General features: G+C 41.3%; 1 protein-coding gene across 8 annotated transcripts in view; it reads left to right on the plus strand.

Annotated features, from left to right (window-relative positions):
* LOC136435110 (SLIT-ROBO Rho GTPase-activating protein 1-like) overlaps positions 1-25,244 on the plus strand; it is a 59,479-nt gene that overhangs the window by 8,560 nt on the left and 25,675 nt on the right. For 3 of the 8 annotated variants that reach the window (XR_010755809.1, XM_066428332.1, XM_066428338.1), the window contains exons 1-4: positions 2,718-2,886; positions 15,693-15,885; positions 16,328-16,505; positions 23,870-23,932. Coding sequence is in view for 7 of the 8 variants with exons in the window: in XM_066428332.1 (XP_066284429.1) it covers positions 2,802-2,886; positions 15,693-15,885; positions 16,328-16,505; positions 23,870-23,932 (519 nt within the window). In the remaining variant the exon portion in view is untranslated. Of the gene's footprint in view, positions 1-2,716; positions 2,887-7,464; positions 7,620-15,692; positions 15,886-16,327; positions 16,506-23,869; positions 23,933-25,244 lie in introns of those variants that run through there. The other 5 variants (XM_066428336.1, XM_066428335.1, XM_066428337.1 and 2 more) reach the window with 5 other exon arrangements.

Genomic DNA, 25,244 nt, shown 5'->3' on the forward strand with positions numbered 1-25,244 from the left:
ATGGATCATGCTAGGACAAGCTGTAGGTTCAAGGGTCAGGGACTCTTTCCAGTCAAGTTGATGAGAAGGTGCAGTTTTCAACCAAACTGAAAGGAGGTCTGAAGTAAGCTGCCTGCTTGCTGTACTGGTATCTACCACACACAGGCTGGGTGGCAGGGAGGGGGAAGGATGTGATTGAAATATGATGCATTTTTGTGTGGGACTAAAGGATTTGTCCTGTTCCAAAAGGACTTTGTTGATGGTTTTTAGTTTGCTGGTCTGGGACCTTTGCTTTGTTTGGTCTGGCCCAAAGCGATGACATACCTGTCATTGGTACCATGCCATCAGTTTACAATGCCTGTCTTTGATAATGCCAGGCGCCAATAGAAACACTTGGATCAGGAGCAAATGGAAAATTTTCCCCACCAGAGATGACTACACTAGTCTTCAATACATTTGATTTTCTCTAATGGCATCATCGTATTTTGAAAAGGAGACACTTTTTTGTTCCATCAATGGCATCATTCAATACAGATACAGTAATGTGGCTTTTAGACCCCGTTCACACTCATTTTTTTCAATCGCGATTGAAGTGTAATCGCGATTGTTCGATCCGATCGCGATTGAACACAAAGAAACTTGGTCTCCTCATCGCGCCATCTGCCACCAGCTGAAGTTGCTGACGGAGTTTTATTCTTCTTCTTCTTGGGCATTGTTGACGATGAAAAGTTGTTGTTGTTGTAAGAGAGCGATCTGACGTGCGGCTTGGGTTTGTTTTCCCGCGCGATGCGAACTATGACCCCACGTACCCGCATGTATGACCTCCCACCCCCGGAACCAGCCGAAATCTCCGCCGATCGCGATGGAATGAATCGTAGTTGTGTTCACACTCAAAATTTGATAGGATTGGATTGGATCCGATCTCGATTAATCCAATCAAACTACCTCCGGAGGTAGTTACAATCCAATCGCGATTGGATCGTTTTGGATCGTTCCAATCGCGATTGGGAGCGTTCACACTGAAAAAATCAATTGCGATCGGATCGATTCAATCGCGATTATACTTCAATCGCGATTGAAAAAAATGAGTGTGAACGGGGTCTTACTAGCAGCTTTTCTCTGGCTTTTACAAGTAGCTTTTCCAAAGGTGTTGGTAAAGCATTTTCATTCCCCTGATGGGGCATTTGCTTTGAACTAGAAGTGGCCTCTCTAAGCACCATCTGTTTTGGATATCCCCCTGATTAGAAAACTGGATGTGAGGATACAATCCCAGGGGAAAGGGGGTATTGTTGCTTTTTGTGTAGCTAGGCTGTGCTAAAGGGGTAAAGGGATCCATCAGAGATAGGATTGTGTTGGTAAGGAGGTTGATCAACTGGACTGATTGCTCTGCCCTTTTAAAAAGGCTCTAAAATCTTTACCTTGATGTATAGATCCATTTTGAATTTTGGGTTGAGCCAAGCCGGTGTTTTTCACTTTTATTTTCCAAATTGGGATAACCCCAACCAAGCCTGACCAAGGCCGTACCCAACCTAGTAACCCTTTGTGATTTGTCCCCAGGGTAAGGGATAGAAATTTCTGCTGGTTCGGTTTGTTTGTCTTCATGGATTTTCCAGCATGTCATTGTGTAAACAGCAGTGTGGGGCTGATCAAAGAGGAAAGTAAACTTGTCAAAGAATGTGTTTGCTGCCTGTTGTTGTAATTTCTGTGCGGTACAATTGTCGGCGTTCTTTGACCACAGCGGAATTACAGGAAGTCTGTTTCTGTTCCGCTGTTAGATTTGCTCAACGTCTGAAATGAAAATTCAGTGTCCCTTCTCTTACTTATTGTAACACAGAAAAAGTGTGAAAAACAGTGGTATGTGATGATAGCAAGTGATAAAAACATCTGCCACAAACAATGTACTGATAAAACATACAATATGACAAGATCAATTTGAACCATCTGGTTGTACTGATAGTGTTATTAGAGGAGGTCATAGCTTGTAGGAACAGCAGAAACAAGATCAGATCAGTCCTTGGTCACTTCGATCTTTCTCCTTTTTTTCTGACTCGTATGTTGGTGTATTAAAGGATGTATGTGTATTCAAAGATCACTCTTCTAGTTGTTGTTGCAGTTTTATTTATTTTTCCATCAGAAACACATTGCAGGAAGTGCCCTTTGTACAAGTGGGAGGAGTCTGTGGTGTTTAGATAAAATATGAGCTGTGAAATCTTTTATCAGGGCAGCTCATTACTCATGAATGGAGATGATCTTGCCCAATTGGCTTGTCAATTGCTCTGTGTGAAAGGAGTTCATAAAACAGGACAATAAATGGACTTCCTTGTGGGGAATGTCCCTGTTTATGTTTGGTGTGATTTGGGTCAGCATGTGTGAGGATTAGGCAAGATAGTGTGAAGGGACTTCAGCAAACTTGTTACATGTTCTCCAGGAACTTGTGGCTCAGTGGTGTTGACACTGATCTGTTGACTGTTTGTAAAGCTAACCCTGGAAGAGGAAACCAAGCCAGAAAATGGTGGAGGGGTCCGGGAAGAATTCTGCAATCATTGCAATGCACAAATCTGAGAGAGCATCATGTGATAGATGGGTGAATGAACGCAGCTGATTTGTCACAATATCTTTAAGTCCCCTGGGATAGCCTCCATATTTGGGGACATATCATGCTTGTTTTCTCTGGAGACCCACATGGTTAGGACAGTTGGGATAACCCACTTCCACCCCTCACCAAAAAATGTTAACGGCCAGTCAGTGCTGAAGCAGAGAGGTCCAGATGTGGGGTGCTCCTCTGAAGTAATGGTGGTTAGGCCCCTTCTTCCCCCCCAGCCATGGACTTACCCCCCTCGGAAGTGCGCTTCCTCCTGGAGGCAGAGAAGCGGAAGGCAAGGAGGCGTGCCAAGTTGTCGTTTCGGCGTAAGTCCACCGACTTTCTCTGTGCTTTACTTTACAGTAGACTAGAGGCCAGCAGCATGTGACGTAGTCATGGTGCGTAACCCCGTGCAGCTACTGAAGCAGAGAGACAACTGCTGTCTATTTTCTTCAGTATCTGGTCTTGATCTGCTATGTTTTGTCAGTTACCCCTCCAGCTTGGTTTGATTTTCCATAAGAATATATCTACTTCCTGTGGTAAAACTGTGTGAGTCCAGGCTGAGGATGCAGCTGTTTCGGTTCTAACCCAAGTATAAAGGCAGTGCAAATACTTTCTTTGTGGGATAGGCCTTTCGCCATGAACAGCTGGCTCTTGAGAGCACTATTTCAACACGTTCAGAGCGCCTAGATTACAGCTTGCAGTATTTCCTTGCAGTTCCAAATGAAAGGAGCAGTCTGGAAGGAAAAGGAATTAAATCTGGCAGGGCAGCATTCTTCCCTGATGCACTGTTTACTTATCTGGACATAGTTAGAAGCAGAGGGAGGAAGATCACACAAACTGTCTGCAATACCAATGTATAAGTGTCCTTAGTTAGTGAAGACGGGGCTAGGCTGATGTGCTATTTGAGTAGGAGAGTCCAGTGGTTAATAAGGACAGACTGGTGGGCAGTGTTTATCTAAGGGATGTTTTATGGAAGAGTGTGCATGCTGTCCCTGTCATTTGGAACTGTTGCCAATTTTAGAGTCAGGGGAAATATGGGGGGATCCTCCTTACTGCCAATTAGCCCTGGGACTATTAATGATCCTGCGTTTCTTTGATATTGGCATAGCTAAGATGCCAGCTAAGCTGGTGCAATCATGGTTTGTGAGGAGTTTGTGTGAGCCTCAATTAATCCGTGCCTGTCCATTTATAGAGCAGTTCTCCCCTTGCTTTACATGCTGGTGTGGTGGCAGTGGTTATGGATGGTTCCCTTGGTACTGCCCATGCTAGAGTAGAGCCTAGAGGCATAAACCAGCTTTTATGGTGTCCCATCAAGACAGGCCATCAAACCAGAAGTTTAGTCATCCAACTTTGATTGTATGAGATGTGGCTATACCTTTTAATTACTATAGCTTGAGGGTCAAGAGCAATTTTTGTTTGTTGTCCTAATGGGAAAATTGCCATGGAACAGCTCACAATAGAGACCTAATTTCGGTGTGAAGTTGGCGTGACCCTTGTCCCCCATGGGTCCGGTATAACCACCCATTTGATTTCCAGGTCCAGTGCCTAATCAGACTGTTGGGTATTCTCCCTTTACAAATTGTGCAGACCTGCCTGTCTCTGTGGGTCACTCTGATGGAAGGCCTGGCTCATCTGGGTTATCTGGGCTATCTTCAATTTCTCTCCCTTTGTTGGGGTGGATAGAAACGTCCAACTACAGCTAGCCATGGTGCCAGGGGTTTTATGTGACTAGACACCATGGCTAGGTCTTGATTACCGAGGTAATGACATTGATGGAAAAAGCTAAATCTTTTGTTTGAGAGAGGTATGAACTATTTGTGATGTCCTTGTCAGGAAGTTCAGTAAGGTTAGCAAGTTTGATGAACATGCCCTTTATCATTGTGCATCTTGTAAAACTAAAAGCATGTAGCAACAGGTAAGAAACACAGTCTTATCAGCAGCATTAAGATTCAGTCCATCCCTGCAGCCGTTAATGCACATCCAGAGAAACGCATTACTGTAGCTGTGGTGAAAAATGTCCCAACAACAATATAGGGATTTATACCATCAGACAAGACAATATCTCACAAAAGAGGGCCCCTGAATACGTCATGAGCTTCCTGATGAAATTTTCCATGCCCCGTTTTTCTCCAGACATCACATTTTTACTGGCCAATCAGACGAATAACTGAGAAGTATATTTCTGTCAATATCGGAATTTAAGGCAGTTTACTGACTTCATTGATGTATATTTTTCTACCATTCAGTGGAAACACTGTGTAAACGAAAGTTGAACCAACTATAATATTGGGGTCAATGGGTGTGTTTTTCATCATCTCCTTGATGTGAACATGGACTTGGCTGGAAGTGGGGTTGAATATTGGGTCAGGTTAAATGTGGGGCCTGTAGGGCCCCTTGTGTTAGAACTGAGTGCTTTCTTCCATGTGACAAATTACACTATCGCCCAATACAAGTCATGTAGTCTTGGTCAGGTCAAGCTAATTTCACGCTCACACATTGGGTACCCCAAAGGTGAAAGGGCCATTGTTGTGTATTGTTTGTGTGGGGTATTGTCCCTGTACAATTACCATAAGGTTAATTTGCTTTCAGGAGAGGGATTTTCCAAAAGCCCTGTTACAGGAATTAAAGTATGTGACCTGCATAATTTATTAGGAGCTTACTATGACTATGAATGGCACATGCGATGGATGTGTCCTATTGTGTGTTCCGGTAAATATTTGAAATTATACAGCTGCTGGCATCAAATGTTAATTTTTGTCATTAAGCTTAAGTTAATTGTATATTGATGACTAGGATAGGTTTTATACAAAGATACTGAATATGTATTCATATATATATATATGGGTTATTGACTTGACATGCAAATGACAAGAACTTGAAGAAGTAGATCTATAAACAAGGTCTTATTTACTATACACTGCCAGAACGCCATATAGTGGAATGGAAGAGATTTTCTTTATCACATTCGTGACTGGAAAAATCATCTCCTTGACAGGTATACAATGTGAGTCGAGACAGAAAGGAGACATTTATGGCATCCCCCACCCTCCCTGTCTTGCATGTGTATTGTTGTTCCATGTACGTACGTACCTGTCTTGTTAAATGGTCAGAGGCACCAACCAATATTTTGATTCAATGTTCACTGTCGTTCCAGTCCCCAGTCCAGACCCTAACTGAAATTGACCAGTTAGATTGTAAAGCTTTAGTGTTATTGGAGAGGACAACTGGTCTTGATCTATGTCTTGGTGACAGTGAGGATACATCCATACATCTGATATGGGGTCAGTGCCATACCCTTTATGCTTGGAGGATCTGTTTCATGAACACTGCCCATGACGTATAATATATGATAATTCAGATTGGACACATAGACCTGTCTACAGTTATTCTACAGGCATAATGATAAGGGTGAGAGTAGGACAAAATGTTAAATACCAAGTCAACCTATGCTGAGCATTGTCCTGACTTGGAAGCTTTTACTGTAATTTGTGTAAATGCATTTGAGTTCGCGTGGTTTTTGTTTCGCGCTAAGGCGAAAATGGAGTGTTTGCGGTGGTTTTAAGTTTGCAGCAATACTATAGTCACATACTGCTTCAGTATTGGACAAAAATGTTTGCGGTGGTTTTAAGCTTAAAACCGCAGCGAAAATTTCTGCATGTACAGTATTTATTTTTCAATTAAAGGCCACAGTTATGGTCGTTAAAATCATTGTTCTAAGGAACTAAATATGCAAATTACCAAATGCAGTAGTGTGTTTGAAAACAGAAAACTACTAGGAGATAGCAAGCAAGCATATCAAAGTTTGTACAGTGGCGATATACTATAATTTCTGGACTGAATGCAATGAATCAACTGCCAGTAGGTACCCATTACACACAAGCTAACCAGCCATCTGACAGATATATATGGAAATTCTGAATCTGAACGTGTAAGTAATATCCAGCCTGGAAATTGAAATTGAATCCCAAGTTTCATCTGCTTTCATAGTTTGACCTTGATGCATGATTTGGTTGACCCCAGAGCTCGGAGTGATGAAGAAATTGGACATGCATGGCCTGTTGATGATGAAATACCAAGTGCAGCGTGGGTAGACTTGAGTAAAGCCTCCCACCTAGGAGCTGATGTAAAATCTTTACCTGGCACCTTGCCATACCATCTTCATCTGACTTTGTATGAAGTTGATACCCTTTTTGATGGCAAGTATAATATATCTCAAACTGTAGAAGGCCTTTCCAAGGTGATTGTTACGACTGGGAGTTGATGATAAGATGCGAAGTATAAAAAGGTGTGACTCCAGATACATGAAGGTTGTTTGAAGGTGCCAGGAGGGAGGGGCATGCTGATGATAAGTGAGTGGCCAGGGGGTGTCAATGACCTGGCCAGAGGAGGGTGACGCACTGCCTCACTATGGTCCAGATGATCCATTTGTTGTTCCACAGAAGAAAGTAGCCAGTAACCACAGGTTTTGCACGGTTTTGGGCCCTCTGCAACTGCCAAGATTTATAGAACTCTCACCTCAAGCACTCAGGGACTGCAAGTGATGCTCTAAAGAGGCTGGCAGGAGACACTACAAGACTTGATGTGCTGATGTGCATGCTTCCTGTGTTGATTTGATGACCACTGCTGGAGAGTGGACAAGATGGTTTGAAGCGAGCTCTCCTCCAGCCCTGCCCACCACTGAGAGGATATCATCTTTCATGCTCCCTGGGTCCTGGTCACAAGTAGGACAAAGGAGGTTGTGCTTGACAGCACTGTTGTTCCTGTGCACAACTCAACAGGCCACTCCAGTCCCACTTGTCCCAACTAGAAACAGTTTGTTCCTGTCTGCAGGGGGAAGTTTTACCCCTGACCGTACAAAACATGATGTTGTAAACGGAGTGGAGTGGACGACGGTGTGAGGAGGAATCGATTTTGGGCAATTATCCAATGTCCGAAGCAGTGCCTGCATCATCACAGTTTGGGCAGCACCTGTGAGCCAGGCCGGAGGGAAAAGGAAGAAGCATGTACTTGTGTGTGCTAAACTCGTATCCAGACCAGGACAAGCAGTGTTTCCTCGGTAAGTGGTCAGTCACACAAGGGTAGGCTGACAGTCTCCAGGTGACTTCTTGGGATAATTTTGTTACTTTTCGTTGTGTACTCAGGATGACCTATTTCCATAGAGCTGTTTACCAACGGATTTTCTGTGTGTTCCCAAAACAAGTCAGAACTGTGCTGTTAGGAGATTATGGTGGTGGCTCAGGGATTTTAGAAGCCAGAACCACCAGATCCCACCTGCTAAGTACAATAATAAACTTGAAAAGTCATGTGATATATCCATACAGCTGTGTTCTGAGATGGGTTCTAGCTCTTATGAACCTTGTGTATCCATCTGAATGGTGAGAAATTTAACCATTCTTGTACAAGTTGATGGTCTTTCAATATGGAAAAAGTCTATTCCAATTTTGCTGTAAATTTCACTTAGCAGATATGTGTTCTAAAGTGCATTGATTTAGTGTACAAGTTACACATGTAAAACCTGACAAATTAGTTGTCAACAGACTTGGCACTGGTTGCAAATATTACTGAAGGCAGAATGTCCCGAAGTTCATTCACTGTTCTTGTGAAATTGTTGCTGGTAGAATGATAGGTACAGTAATGAAGCTGTAGTTTAGATAGTGTATTGCTATGCAGTAATGCAGACTAATCAGACTTCGCTGATTTGAGCAAGTTGGTCTGTAGTTTTGCTAATCCATCTGGTGGTCATGGTAAGTAATGAAGGATTGATTGAAAGCTCATATTTAGTCTATGCTGTGAGTGTTTAGGTAACCTGTTTCTTTCTCAACTTGTAACAGTAGTTTCTTTCCATATGTTGAACCCATGCCCATGTAGGTCTTGATTTGTAACTCTTTCATATCTGGAATCCTTCCAGCCAGACAGTAGGTGACACTGGATAGCTGGGACACTTAATTTTTGCCAGCTTTGTGGGCGCTCAGTGGTACATATGGACGTGTTTCGAGCAGCGTAATTGTCATGTCCATGGTAACATAGGATGATTGGTGCACGATAGAGTTTCACCTTGTCAAATTTGGATGCAAACCTTCCCTGGGAGGTTTTCAAATTTGCAGACTTGGTAGATTTAGGCCCATAGGATCGAGAGGTGACCATCACCATGGATTATCTGAACAGTCCTTGTCATCGTTTCACCTGGAATAGGAAGTGGGGGAAAGGTAGGCTGTCCGCTGCACTTGGTAAGGACTTGTTTCAGTGCTGTCATTAGTGGTAAGAGCTGCGAATCAGAAGGACATGACTAGAATATGATTCGCCATGTGGCATATGTGAGAGTTTGATATGCCCACTCTCAAAGTGGAGATTATCTTAGTATCTTCGGATGTTTCTCAGATAAACATTAGCTAGCAGGTATTTTGTTATGTCATACAGATGTTTTGTTTTCCTTGAATCGTCTGACTTTTCCTGTGATGTTTATGTTATGGTTTTGATACATGTCTTGGCGTTGCGCCATTGCCCTTGGCAGTGCTAGCATACAGATCGGATATTAGACATCCAGGTTTGGTCCTTGGATTTATGTATTGAACAGTTTCTTTTACATGGAGGGATGATCTTAAATCAATTCTGTTTCTTGAAAAAGTTATCTTTTTGTTATATTGTTTAGATGATTTATTGTTTGGTATGTGGAACCATAAGCAAGCTTGAGTCCTCTGTGTTGGGAGAACTAACAGCCTGGTTTGAGACTGCATTGACTTTGAAATTGATTAGCACAATTTGAAGTTTAAGTTGAGATATGATAAAGGACAAACTTGTATGTTTCCCCAGACAGTACAAACTGTAGCAGACTCAAACATATGGTCTGATTCTCTTTGTCACTGTTAGAAGAGGCCAAACTATAAAATTGGCATAGTCTAAACACTGCCCTAGAACGAGGAAATACGGTTGGATTACAGAGAAAGGTGTGACAGCCAAATGATAGGGTTTTAGGTGCTAAGGAGAATCATTTGGACAGGTTCACAGGATATTTTCACACTCTTTGTCTGGGACGACCTCTGATTATGGTAGGTCATCCTTGGTGGGATAATCTCTTCAAATTGTCTACTCAGCTTCTTCTTCCTGTCTTGTACTGCATGATGAGTACATGTTCCAACTACTCCTGCTTATTCAGATTCTCTGCGCATGGAGTAGTGGGTTCCTGAATTTCCCAGGGAGCTGAAAAGTTCACCATGTCTGAAAGAAAAACTCTCAACTTGTTAGCTGGGAGGAGAAGATGCTCTTCAGGGATTGGTTTTCAATTAAGAAGATGTAACTCAATATTCCACAGCTTGTTATTCTCTGTCTTGAACATGGCCAGAAGGCGGAGTCCTTTGTTTGCACATTCCTGCAAAAGTTGGTGCAGCTCCAAGAAAGACATTAAACTAATAATTTTTGTCATGACTGAAGGAACGAAAAAAAGATGTGCGTTTCCTGTGATAGGGAGGGGGCATCCTTTCTCGACTCTCCTATTTCACATTTTCATACAACTGGCGTTTCAGGGAAACTGTTGTCAGACTCAAAGTGATTTAGGGAAATTTTACGTTTACCACCTTTTTCATTATGACTGATACCAGTAGGTTTTAGTACTTTTACCTTCTCAAGTGTCAAACATCTTTTTCTGTAACTGTATAAGGATCAGACTGCAGTCAGGTTTACTGATGATAGCTTATACCACAGCTCCCACCTCAGGGAAATTGCCCTTATCTTTGCCAATTTCATTGAAGAAAACCAGGCAAAATGAAATGAAGTCACTGTTCCCTGTTGGAGAAAATAAGTCTCTAAACTCTATACATAAAATCATTTGATTGGATATCCTCATATGATAATCAATAACCTTTACAATATGAATCAAACTTAGCGAGACAGTTGAATTTATACTTACATCATGGTCTTGGTATGTCCTTGCCAAAATGAGGTTGTGATCTAGGATGTTTTTTGTTTTGGATTGGTCCTACGGATTGCTTACAAAATACAAGAGGGGTTTTCACCTACTTTGAGTGACAGGAGAGAAGGTAGAAGCTATAATGTTTAATCTCCAAGCAGATGTTGGGTGGAAGGTTGTAACGTTTTAGGACTGCCCAGCTTTACTGACAGCCATCCACATGTCTGTAGTATCAAAAATTTTGGCCAGAGCACTTTGCTTCATGTTTTGAAATGAATCATTACTTATGACATTCTTTATGATAGCTACAGTCTTATACTCAGGTATCGCTGCAGAAAGTGTAAAATTTTAAATTGTTGGAGTAATTGACTAATTGTTGAAGTGCCATTGACAAAGCTTTGATACAAATAACATGTACATTCCTCTACTGTTACTAGTTTGCTCTTGCAGACAATTTTTAGAAAGAAATTACAAAGGAAACATGGCATTTAGTCCTGTCACGTTTCGCCCTTTTACCCGTTCTTTACCTACTGGAGATGGGAGTGTCTAATGGGTATGTTAACCTTTCAAGAAACATGTAAGTGTGAAAAAGTGGGATAATTGCCCTGTAAGGTAGGAGCTACACTTCACCTGAGGGAGAAATGAGAAGGTGGTTATCTAATGGTTTCCACCTGAGCCCGGTAGTGAGGGTTGGTTCAGGAAGGAAGGAAGGATGCTACGCCAGAGATGCACTACATTAGTTAGTGCTACAGGCTTGTCTGAGTGGATGTTGATTGTCTGTAGTACTGAAGAAGTTTTGCAAATGAGCCAGAATGGCATGTCTGGAGAGGCCGAGTCAAGTGTTCAGGCAATCAGCACTGATGCAAGCTTGCACACCTTCAGACTGTCATAAACATTCCCTAAAAGCCTTGTAGGCTGGATCAACTCTACAATACGAGAGAGTACTTTTGCTACAAAACTTGCAGAGTGCTTTGTTTTACTGCCTTATCTGAAGTTGAATCTGAAGTTATTGACGGCTACAATCAAGTAGTTATCTTGATATATTGTGTGGCTTTGCTGTAGTTTTACCAAGTGTTCTTGACACAACTTTTTACATGTAGTGGTGCACTTACAGATTGACTTTGATGTAGTACACTTATCCATTATTCCTCTTGCCTGGTTATGGTGAATAGCTTTTAGCCATGCTGTTATCCCTAAAGACCTTGGCTGTTGAAGATTTGTAAAGACAGTGTCCAGGCTGTCTGCAGGCTTGATCTCTTGATTGAAAAGCCACCTGTGAAGTCAAGAGGCATGGAGGTGTGATTAAAGGTCATGACCTTTCTTTTCCTTTCCATGCCAGGCTGACTAGGGTTGCCCTGGAATTGGTAATATGGAATTGATTTTCTTGAAACATGGTTGTTGGGTTGTTGCTATAAGTTTACACAGATGTTTGTACGTCATCATGTGTAGACTAGAGTTTCATCATCATCATCATCATCATCATCATTAGGAGCATTCTAAACTGGAAAAATGTCCTACCTGACTATAAACTCTACTGTACTCATACAGACGTTAACACATGTTGTTCAGTATAAACAAACAAATTTCAGGTGTCAATATAGCATGGTGTGTAGGGATATGGTTATGTTTTGCGAAGTTATTCAAGGTGAACATTCAAGGTGAACATATCTGTAATATTTGCTGTGCCATTACCTATGAATAGCTTCCTTTGCCTAGTGAATTCTAATTGGCATGCAAAGATGAAACAATTGATCGAGATATTCCAGTTCAGATACTTTCTTGTTTACTCTTTTATCCTACAAAGGTGTAGCCATGAAATAGGTCTACCATATTCCTTACTCTGTAAAGTGGTCTTCAAAGGGATTTGTTCCTCCCTGCTGACCAACACACCAAGGCTAGGTGCCTGGGGAGCTTGTTAGGTGCGGCTCCAACAGTTCTGTTTGATACTTGCCATGGCTTTAGAAGTCTGCCTCCTGCCCCTTAGTGAAAACCTGCGTGACAAGATTACATTCTACATTCTCCCTGCTGAGATAATCACTTGGTTCAAGATTGGTATTGGTTGGGCAGTATGGCTTTAATGTGAGAAGTGTAGGGGTGTTTTGACCAGTGGAAGTATAGAAATGTAATGAGATACCCTTGACCTGCAAAGAAAAAAGAATTGTCAGTTTGGAATGTTGTTTAAAAATCTGAAAATATCAAAATCAGAACTACTCTACTCTATAACTGATACGATTTAGATAAGGCACATGGGAGGAACCCCAAGTGTTGAAGAAGACAGCCTGTTTATTTGTGTGCATAACTTGTGCCATATGACTCTGCCTGACCCCCTGACCAGGGGTCACCAGGAGACAGCCCAGTTTACCTTGGGGACCACCTCTGCACTTGGGTGCTGACCCCACACAAACAACCTGTCGTTGGGAAGCAAATGTTGGGAGAGCATTTGTCAACCCTGACACCTCCTAGATAAGGTCTATCACCAAGCCTGTGTGGAGATGGTGTATCTGTAGTGCAGGGGTGAGAAGGGAAGATAAGGCTGGTTGTTGTTTGGTCTTCAGCCATCAACACTTTGGCTAGATCAGTAAATGAAATAACTTGTACTGTTAGACAAAACATTATCCATTGACTTACTTGACTTATGTAACCCTAGACCAGAAAAGTTACACTTATCCATAGATGTATCTTAACAAACATTTCCCCCTCCTCAAAAGAAAGGTACAGATGCCAGTACTAAATTCTACTCTACTCTACTCTACTCTAAATCAATCTTAGTCTGAGAGAATTGAGTCAATTTTGTGGGCACACAGAGTGCATCACTGACAGGAAAGCTGTGTTGATGGTGATGATTTCCTGTGATGAATTGTGGTGTAGAGGTCACTGCGAACTGTGTCATGAACATAAATCTACAAATTTTGATTAGTGTGATTACCAGTCAAGTTGTAGGATAAATGAGGAGATTATTAAGTAGATTGCAGAGCAGATGTTATTGTTTGTTTCTAACCTTATCTGATAAAGCACTGTTGTTGCTTAGAGCCACACATACCTGACATACAAACAACAGCTTGTAACAGGGAATGCTGATTCAAATTCAGCTATATTGCTCTTGGCTTGGCATGGGACATGTATAAAAGAAATATACACATGATAAAGTGCGCTGACAGTTACAGCATATGATCCACTAATTCAGAAATATTGATTACACATTACAACTGTAACTAAGATAGATTCTACATGATGATATGCTGATCAAAGATTGAAAGAAGTTGAACAAAGGCTTGCTGAGTAGATACAAAGTCGCTCTGCTACTTTTGTTCAGGATCCCAGCAATTCTTCACATTCAGAAGTTCTGACAATGACAGAAGACTGCCGCAGTTTGCTATAGCACCTGCAGGTGTTTAAATCCCAGTCCATCTATCTTACCTGTTTGTGTCCTGCTATCTTATCGCATCTTCTCTGCATTAACATTCACAGCATAAAGTCTCACAATAGAAATGAAACTCCGTCTAAACTTTATAAAGTATGCCTACAAGGACACCATTTATCAATGTACTGTACCTACTTTGTTATAACAGTATGCCTTATCCTTATTACTTATCTGTTGCTCATAGCAAATTATTCATTCCTGGAGACAATCAAGACAAAATAGGTTAGCTACGAACACAAAATGGCATCATGTATCATTGCCCGCAGGTCGTTGGCCGTGTCCTGGTAATAATCTTTTTAGTATTCAGCGCCAGTAGCTCATGCCAGCACTCAGGAGAATGAAATGTCACTGTGGCACTGATCAATACAGGGGGAGCCAGCCCATGGCTACCTCCATTAGATAAGGGCCCAGGTCTTGTGGGAAGAGGTGTGTTGTGTGCGAACAGTGCTGTGGAAGCCATCAGTATACTGTACCCATGCTTCACAGTACAGCTATCTGCCAAATGTGGTCACCAGGTATACCAGACTTGCTTGTTTCACACATGGGCCTTTTTCCCGATGAAGTTTTTGGGCTGTCTTTTCTAGTTTAGTCAATCGATGCAGTAGTAAGTAAGCTCTGAGTATCTGTATTGGTGGTAAGTGGCTTGGGTCCTAGCTGGGGACTATCCTTTTTGGTATGAAGTCCCTGAATGACCAAGCCTTTTCTGTTATTGTGACGACTTTCTCCATTGTGCCAATTATGGCTACATCACCCCTTTCTTCAAGGTTGAGTCTCGAGGTACCTTGGCTCTTTATAACGTCGTCTTGAATGATATGTGGTGCATAGAGGGGGGACAGTCAGGCTGCTGGTGGTATCCTTCTTCTCGTGGACTGTAAATGTTGCAATATCTCACTAGGAGGTATTCTCTGAGGTTTTTAGTACTCCTTCATTTGTTCAGTTATATTTTGTCAGAAAATGTTGACGAAGGCATTGTTAAACATGCACCAAAAATAGTTACTCAAGCAACTGGATAAAATTTTGAACATGTATTTATCAAAGATAATCTTTGCATTCATCCTCATGAACCAAATCCCCATTAGACATAGATCAGATACATTCTTGCAGTGGTTTCAGACGGGTTGATGAAATCCTACCAACTCCTTTTGATTCTTGAAAATTACATGATTTTTGTACCTAGACAGTGATGGATAGCTACATCTTTTTTTTTGTACCCACAATACCAGGAACTGTCAAAACGAATTATGTAACTCATCTGTTGACACCCACAAACCAAGCAGGTACTTACAGAGCGTATGTTGTTGTATTGATTTTTTCCATAGAGATTAGCAGTTAACCAGCTGCAGAGAAGTTGTACTTATTCCTGCTGCCAAAATGTTTCAGAGAGACAGATGAAAGGCATATTCAAATTCATGCCCGGTCAGATATGCAAGCAAAAAAGCAGGTCATCAGATAACTCACACTTGTCTGGACTATCAAAGTTACTCTACATGAGAAGTAGCTAGATAAGGCCTGTTTCAGTTAGTAATTACCCTCTGTTGCTGAAGATACCATAGATTTTATTGTGGGTGGTGACCCAGAATAAAAGTAGAATAACATTTTTTGTAAGCTAAACTGAACTAACTGTCAACAGTAACCATTTTAACAGTGTTCTTAGTGACATATGTTTATAGAAAACTGTATATGACTAGGTTTAAAACCATAGCCCTTGGGAGACACACACTTGGCCACTACTAGTACTAGGGGGCTAGTCCGCTGTTGGAAATGTTAGTTATTTGATAATAACTGAGTATATATTATCGTTCCAGACATCCGTCAGCAGCTGACAGACCAGCTGAAATGCCTGGACTCTCGGATGGAGGCGCAGGCGGCCCTGATGGCCGACCTGCAGGACTTCTTCAGGAGGAAGGCTGAGATCGAGCTGGAGTACTCCAAGAGTCTGGAGAAACTGGCCGACAGGTTCCTCACCAAGGTCAAACAGCAGCAGAAGCTAGATGCAAGGTATTCAATAAGTCTTACATTTGTGTTCATCTCTTGTTGATCAATAACATAAGTTGAAACTTTCCTGACTATGTTTCCTGAAACTGTACACCATCCAAACCATGTGATGTTTACTAAGTTGTTCTTTTCACTTTGAAACATTCAACCAGGGGACAAGGCTATCTCTGGGACCTGTCCTCCGTCCCAGAAATTTGCTTGTTGGGACTGACAAAAAATTCACCCTGTTCGTACCAAAAATATGAACTTCATGATATGAAATTGATGAAAATGTATTTTTGTAACAGATTTAACAACAACATGAGTATACATTCAACTATATTCAAACTATCAGACAGATTCAAAGTCATAAGCAAATTTCTGAATCATTGAATGGAATAGAAGATAGAAAAGAGATCAGAAAATGCTAGGTACCCATATAAGATTCCCTTTGTTGCACCTGCAGTAAGACAGGTGAGAAGAAGGATGGGCACATCCTGTCCCCGTACAACTGCTGGTACCAGCTGCTGGGGGTGACGCGTCGGGAGAGTCGCAACCACTCCACGCTGTGCGACATCTACAGCACCAACCTCACCAGCAGGTTCACTCAGATCAGCGAGGATGTCGGCAGAATATTTAGGAAGGTAAAGGGTCCTGAATATGTATCTGTTCCTCAATAGTTCACACAAGTGGCGCTTGAACCACACTGTTAGTGTTACACTCCAAGTAGTCTTCTATCCATCTGAATTGACCCTGATTCACTGAGAGATTTCATTGTTAACAGTCGAGACGTTTTTAGCTCTTGTTGGAAGCAATCAAACTCTGCTGATAATTTTCATGGTCATTTTTATGACTTGTGTAACCATTTAGCTGAACAGAAGGAGACCCAAGGTTGATGAGAGCATTTACTAATCTCCAAGCAGATCTGTTGGTGGCAATGACAGTATCCAATTGGCAAAAGCAGTATTATTGGCCACCGAGTGCAATTACCTGCATTGACATTTGACTTGAAGGATTCTTCATCCCACAGGCTTGTCACATCTTCACACCTCTGAGTAAGTTTGATCTCAGGGAATTGATCACCTATGTATGACCTTTGGCTTTGAGGTGCAGAAAGATGGATTGAGTTCCAGACTGATACCCTAGATCATTCATCTCTAAGAAGTAATCTATCATGCTTTCATGAAGACTTCTTTTTGTTAGATTTTTTATTTGTTTTAACAATGGAATATTTTGGTTGCATGGTTGAAAGGAAGTATGGAAGGTCTAATTTGTTGTTCGATTTTTTCATGCAAAATTGACAACCCCCAGCTGACTCATTCACCTTGGTGTTATTTTACCTATCCCTTCTCTTAGTTTCATTCTTTCATCAGGTTAGACTCAAGAGTTCTCCTGCAGGGTATGATTACCATAATGTGGTTTGTGGTCTCCCTGGAGCCCTGGACTGGTAATCAAAACTGATGGTACCACTTCCCTAATCCTCCTGCCACAGGTTTAGTGTGGCTGAGCTGAACGCTCCAGTCATAAACTCAGAGTAAAGAGGGGAGCTGCAACCTTTCCACTTTCAGGCAGTCATAAAGGTTTTAGAAGGCATGATTGATACGAGTGACGGGTGCTTGTGCCAGAATTAGCTTTCTGTAGGGGAAAGTACTGACCTTGTGCAGAGGGCATGCAAAGGTGACACAGGTCATATGCAGGGGTACATGGAGAGAACAATCTTGCATGAACAGATGTTCTCAAATGGAAGGGGATGAAAGATTTCTGGGACTGCTCCTGAAGGCATGGTGTTGAAATGGTTTCAGTGGCACATGAAATCCAGTCAGAGTGAACAGTTTTGAAAATTGGAACAGATGTGTCATACCCTCTTATCAAAAAGACTGGTTCAAGACCTACAGACTTATGGCCTCACCTGGGGCAATTACAGTCAGTACTGAGTTAGTGCCAAATGGCAGCCACTCCAGACTCTTGCATTTTAGCCCTGCCAATTGTTAAACTCCATGCAATTCAGCTGGCTGCAAAGAGAGAGTTGTTGGCCCTCCTAATTTCTTCTTATTTCACAAGTAATGTTACTTATTGCTATCAGCCTACTCTGCTGTAATCTATAGAACTCACTGCAATAACAAACATATTAACCATCCTGAAGTTATGACTGTTCCTTTGTCTGCTGCTTTGCACAAGATGAAGAAATTGAAATAGTAACACAAACATGATTTGACCTTCAACAGTGAATGTGTAGCTGCTATAAATACTCATGGTAATATTACAAATGTGCTGCATGTTGTTACGATACCTTTTCTTCAGTCTGTGTAGGTAGACATCCATATCATTTGTATGTATGGAGAATAGTTTAGTCAGACAGAGATGATTTGTATTCTACTCCCTTCCTGTCCTAGTCATGACCTTACATGTGGGAGGTGTAACCACAGTGAAGCATAGTCATCAACCTAGGTTAATCCACAGCAGCCATGAAATGGACCCATTTTGCTTGCCATAGAAATTTTGCTGTTGCAAAAGCAGTCGCGACCTTTCAATTGGAATCACATAAAGAGAGGTCAGACGTTCTTGGCCTGTGTGATGTGATGGAATTGATAGGGAATTTGCACCAATTGTACAAGCTAAGAGGGTGGCATCCACTTAGGGACATAACCACATTAGGTTATTGGCAGAAGGTAAGAGATTGTGTACCTTATGTGTAAAAAAAACGGATTAACTACAGCTTAATGTGCCAGTCACCTCCACTTGTCATTCTAAATCTGACAATTAGTGACCATAGCTGTAACATTGCCCATTACAGTCCCCATCGAAATGTCAGTTTTATGGATAAACTCCTCTTGCCCTTTTGATTTTACATGATTGGCTAAAATGCAGCCAACTATGACGGCATATACCATAGTGAAAAGTATCTTCTTGCAGATGCGTCCCCAGACTGTGCTTGTGGTTTGAAAAGGCTTCACACCATCTAATGAAACAAATGGGCAAACATACTTTTAGAGTGCAAGTCTTTGTATCTTCACCTCCCAAATACAATCCTCAGCAATACCGTAGCAATGTAACAATTTAAAGGAATCTGTAAAGGCATATCTAGATCAGCCCAAATTTGATCACTTCCTCTAAAGTGCATGGCCTGCTTTCATACCAGGATCATTGAAAGGCATAGCCTCATTGGCAGAAATAACTATATTTAATGATTCCCTGTCAGGTAAAAGTAATTATATATGTGTAAGCTTTCATCTGTTTCGTCTTTGCATGATGCCACTACATAAACATCATAACTACCGTAAAATTCCTATTTACGTACGCACTTTTTAAACCTTTCAAGTTGCAAGCAGGTGCTCCAGGCTGACGCTAAAGTCGGGGTGCGTACGTTAGGAGGGGTTCTTCCTCGGAAAAATCGCATATCAGCATGAGAGTACGGTACATCTTCATGAAAATGAAGTGTGGAATGCTACCACACAATCAATCAGTAATAAAGAATAAATAATACACATATCTAAATTGTTTGATATTTTCTACCCAGAAACAGTTTCTCAGTAAGTTGAACATAGCGGGCGGGCCTCTACTCTGTGGGCCGACAAACCGACGCTGTAAATCACCCGCTATGCTGTTTTTTTTCACCCAGCGTAGCGGCGAAAAAAGACAAAAATACCGTAGTAAAAATGCAAAGGCACGCGCCTCCGCTGTTTCGTAGGAAGCCATCCAGCTATCAGCTCCAAGGGAGGTGCCAATTACTAAATTAGCACCCCGCCCTACCGCTCCGATCTTGTCTCGCTGCCCCTCCCGCCCGGGAAAATCCCATTGCGGCTCGTGTGCCGCTGGCAGCATCGCGCGAAAACGTAAACAATAGCCGAGTAGGTCTCCATGTGCACAATCTGCGGGGCGGTTCCCGACTATTAGAACAGCCGTAAATGTATCAGATTCCCCGGGGAATCTCCTTATTTGGAAGTTAACAGTCCGCAGTTGACCAACACAGAAGCTGTTCTTTGTAAAAGATTCCTTTCTCTGTCAGCGCGGGAAGACAAATTTCTAGAGCAAGGTTACGTCATTTTCCCATCCATAACAGCGAATTAATGCACAGAAAAATAAATTCATCCTTGTTTTTACAAAGAGAGGAAGATAAAGTTTCAACTTATTTATAAGCTTCGCCATGATTGGACAATCCGGCTACTGCAAATTTATGGCACCGCCCACAAACCGCTGACTTTTCTTTTAGTAGACTTTCTGCCGCCGACGTCGCCATGGTCGCGACTGTCATCAAAGGCTGACGACTGTCAATCAGCGGCAACTTTGTGGGAAAACGCGCGAGTTGGATCTCCGTACGTGCAAGGAGGCTAAACAGCGAAACTCTGGCGACGTTACGTTCCCTGAACTTTCCCACAGCGATGCTTATTTTTATTAGACGGAAGTTCCACGTTATCTGTAAGACGCAGAACAGCGGTTTCGGCTTCCTGGAACGGGCCGGCGGCGTATATATATTTGGGGGAGGGGGGTGACGCGATTTCTTAGACGGGCCAAAGTTCTTTAAATGCCGCGGCAAGGGACTTTTGTATTAGGACTTTCGCCGCCGACCGCCGAGGGAAGATCGCCTCGGCGGCGATTTTTCTGGAAACATGCCTGCGTTGAAGCGTAGTATACCAGGAATATCGCTTCCTATTTCGCACCGAAGAGAACTTCTGACAGCTACGATTGTTGCGCTTCGACTTAGGACAGCCGGACACAGCCAAAAAAAGGAGAACTGGTATCGACTATTGATATAATTGTTGAGTAGCTAAATAAACTATTGATATTGTTGTTTCTGAGTTTCAAGTTGTCTTTCACCAGAAATATTGTATGTCAAGGTCATGTGGAGAAGTTGATTGACTGCCACGATTATCATAAATATGACCCTCAAAACTGAAAAAAAAGCCTTCTCAATAGCCTAAAATGCAAGAGCTTCCCCCCACCGGGGCTCTGCCCCTGGACCCCGTCGCGGGCTTTAGGGAGCCCCCGAACCCATACCCCGATGCTGTGAAAAAAAAACAAAAAAACTGGCGAGAACACTGGTAACCCTTTAAGTTGGTAAACATCATCGGAAGGATGATCATTAATGTAAACCTCTTTAACTATCCACCGAAATGCTGGAGAGGGGGTGCGTACGTTAGGAGGGTTTTTCCCCTGAACGTTTCAACTCACTGAGTCAGGCCCGCAATTGTCCCCAAATCGGGGGTGCGTACGTTAGGAGGGGTGCGTACGTAAATAGGAATTTTACGGTAAAACATGATTTTCAGGGCTCAAAATGATTTTGTCTGAACATCTGCACTGACTGAGGCAGGCAATATTGAAAATAACTTGTGCCAGACAGATTTTACTTGCACCAGTTTTAAGTATGAATCAAACTGGAATTTGTTTTTTTTCAATTCTTTGTCATATGTGGCAACCATGAGTTCAGTTAACAGAAGTCGACGTACAAAGTTCCTGGTACATGGGCTGGCGCAGGTTAAGTTCAGGTAGCACAGCCCCTATTTACATGTACCTGCGCATGCAGGACTGGTGGTATTTGGAGCCCTGATTTTACAAGGGGATCAGTCTTTTTGATCCCATAATGCACAGGTCATTGATCCCATTTCCACGTCTGTGTGAAATGTACCATGCCCAAATGTGCCATCCATGCATGATTTACCTGTGCCATGGTTTGTAATATGTCACACCAACATCATGTCTCTTCACCTCAAGTAACCTTGCCATTTGGGCAGCTCCATGTGGGGTACTGTGTGCCTTGACTTTTCCTGGTCCTGCTGTTTAGTGTTTATATTGATTTTTTTCGACGTACAAAAATGTCCCTTGTGTTGAAAGTACTGCACAATGGCTGGGTGCTTCGTGCACTGTACCTAAAATTCATACAGGTGAGACACAGAAGGATGCTGCAAGTATTCCAGTCAGCTGCAAATACTGTTTTTATATCTGTGCTTTATGATACGCCATCAGTGTAATTGGCAAGGCTTATCCAATAGAATATGAAGTTGACCCCCCGCTGAAGTGCTTATGTTTTATTAGGCTATTAATTATAAATAGTCCTGATTTATGAAACAGTTAATGACTGGAAACAAACCTGTGGTATTTGCAGCAAAAGGTCAAATTGACTGTTGAATTTTATGATCAATTTAGTAGGTTAGTTTTTGCCATTTATTCACATGATGCTTCCTAAAGGCAGAATATTATATTCATTTCTTCATTTCATTTTTTTATGTAGTTTTCATTATTATATGTAGTATTTCCAAAGTTTGATCCATAGAAGGGCACCTTTATAACATATCCATTTGTCCTCTGGAAACAAAGTGATATTCTCATATGATATTGTAAGTCCTGTCGTTGTACATCCTTAGGGGCTAAGGCGTAATACACAAGATTGACAGCTTGTATTTCCACAGGTGGTGAAATGTGTTTGAACATCTGGTTAATGTGCCAGGTACGCTGTCAATAGGACATAAGTCACCATTGTCATGGCCCATTTAACTCTACCTTGAGGATTCAACCCATCTATCCCAGCCAGTGTTTCCAAACATCTCTGTGAAATGTGCCATGTGCCATCAATACAGGAATATGCTATACCTGACCCCATCCCTTCATCCTGTTACAGATATTGATTTAGGCTCTGGTCCAAATAATGTGTAAAAATCGTTGTGAAAATTGGATTTTTATTGCAAGATTGTCATGATTCATTTTTATTTATTTTGGTATGTGCCAAAGTGATAGGAATTTATTATGGAGAGGTAATATTTCAGCTTGATTTTCATTCAACCTTCTCCCTGATGCCTAACCCCATAAACAATAGAATTTGGTACCAAACGGCTGCCTTAGTAAGCTGAAGTTAAACATGAATGGAGATGAAAATTTGAAAATAAATTCTGCATTTCTGCAGCATGTCTAGATCTGCAGCATGTCAGACTATCAGTAATCAACTTTTTATCAATGGTATTAATTTTTATCCTTCATGTTGGCTAACCGTGTAAACACCTTGTTAACTTGCTATTCTGAGTTTAGTTGGCTCTCATTGGCTTTATTCATAGAGATGAATATCTCAGTGGATTACCTTTCATTTTCAACAGCACTAACCACATTAGAATAGAAAATCTGATGTATATGGAGCAAGATGGCCAGACAGATCAGTTATTTTATTCCTCTCAGGGTTTCTTTTGTCATGGAACATTTGGATTGTTCATTTTTCTAGTACTGAACTAGCCTAGGGTTCCGTTTGAAGGTCAAGTACGGTAATTCTTGTAATTTTTACAGTGATTTTATGTTTGCGGTTTTTGTAGTGACTGCAAACTTAAAACTGGTGTTTCCATTACTGTACAGTATATGACTATAGCGCTCCCTATAGCAAAATTCAAAATTCAATCACCTCGAACTTTAAAGGCATTTACAGTATTGTGGTGCCTTTGTTGCAGTAAAGAGACTGCTCCCAGGCTTGTAATCAAAGGATTTCATCACCATTTTCGTAATGGATTTTCTCAAGCCCTAAGATTTTTTCCCAATAATCTGTCCAGTCTACTAAATCTTCTGCAATACTTTTGTAGTCCCAGTGATGACAGACTTATTAGGACAGAAGCATTATTATTGAATTTCTCATTACTGTAATGCAACAAGATGATTACATTCTGTTTCAGAATGGCCGAGATAAAAGCTGTACAAGTGATGACCTAGTTTTTGCTAAACTAGGAAAGGAAACAATAATCCCCTGGTCTACCTTGATGTATAATGAAATTAAGAACTTCCTGAATGTCTATTAACTATATGATCTGTGTGGTTACAATCACATGTATGATGTTTTTGCTTCAAGTTTCACTAAGAAGATGACTAATGCAGTGTCAATCATTGAAACACTTCCATAGACCTATTGCAAGATGTTTTGTGATAAAGTTCAATAGAATGTTCTTTAAGATACATGTATCTGAAAATAAAGAAAATAGATTGCTATGAACAATATTATCATTGTAGATGAAATTGACCTTGTCTTGGTGTTATTTTTCAGAGTCGAGAGATCACCACAACCTGCCATGAAGACCTGGTGAGGGTACTGAACGAGCTATACACAGTAAGTACAGTGTATGGACAAGAGTGACTAATGTCTTATGCTAGCTATAGAGTTTCTAAAAACCACTTGAGACTTGAAGGGTAAGATGACTGTTTTTTTTTTTACATTTCGTTACTGTTACATGAAACTTAATTCCGCCACAAGAATCTTTGCTAAGAATTGTACAAGGTTGATAAAGTTTGACATGTATTCCCATTTGTTCTGGTGTGGATGATTTAGTTCTTGTGGAATGCACAGTGAAACCTCCTCTCAACTCACCCCAAGATTTACATGGTTTTGTACAGGATGAACAAATTGGATTCTTTACGGAAGACATAAAAACAGTTACAGCTCACATTTTCAAAGATTATGTTGTGTGCCCTTAACATTCTTATCTAGCATGTTGCCAGAAGGTCTGGAAATATCCCTTTAAAAAAGTTCATAATTTCTGAGCTTACAGAAAGGTATACTGAGTTTTATAGACCCGGCCTTGAAGGGGAAGTTGAGCTGTAGCTTTAGCGATTGTTTGGAGCAACTGTATATAAATGGCACATCAGCAGGGAAGCCCTGGAGAGATGGTATTTCATTACATGGAAGGTGTGTACAATTAGATAAAGTACCTGAGTGTACGTGACTAATGGGGTTGGGTTTAGCATTGAATGCTAATTTGTATGGTCGGCTTTGGAGGATTTGTTGAAATAATCTTGTAAGATACAGCTTCTTCCTGCAACCTATCAAATTGATATGCTTGTCTTGATGCTGAATTTTCTCCAATAATTGCTGCCTCTCTAATACATGAGCCTTCTTTTACCAACTTTTAAATCTTAAAATGTAGATAAATAAGTTTTGGGGGAAATTTCAGGCAACGTTTGAATTTGAATATTTGTGATAAAGATTATACCATCACAATTGGAACTCTGATACAATGGTCCCATCAAAACATTACTACCAGAATAAATCCAATAACGATCCAATAACTGATACTGGCTAAATAAATATCCTAAATTGATGGTAACAATTTTGCTTAATGGGTCCACGCACCACAATGACAGCCAATCACAGCTTTTGCTCCATCCAGGCCCAAACTGGTGTTAACCCTGATGATAAAGGTTACAATTTCGTATTCCTTGTGCATACTGCCTTGTCAATACAGTACACCCCTTTATCTACTGCAAGGCTCTTAAGTGATTGCTTGGAACAGTTTCTCAGGTCTGTAGTTGTTAATGTATGTACAAAATGTATCTTGCAAGACAATCTCTTCCTCTTGACAGTCACTGTCCTATTTTTTATCGCTAATTTGTTAGTGAGATAAAAGGACTAAAAACAGTTTTAC

Source organism: Branchiostoma lanceolatum, chromosome 5 (assembly GCF_035083965.1).
Source record: "Branchiostoma lanceolatum isolate klBraLanc5 chromosome 5, klBraLanc5.hap2, whole genome shotgun sequence".
In the NCBI taxonomy this organism is placed as follows: Eukaryota; Metazoa; Chordata; class Leptocardii; order Amphioxiformes; family Branchiostomatidae; genus Branchiostoma; species Branchiostoma lanceolatum.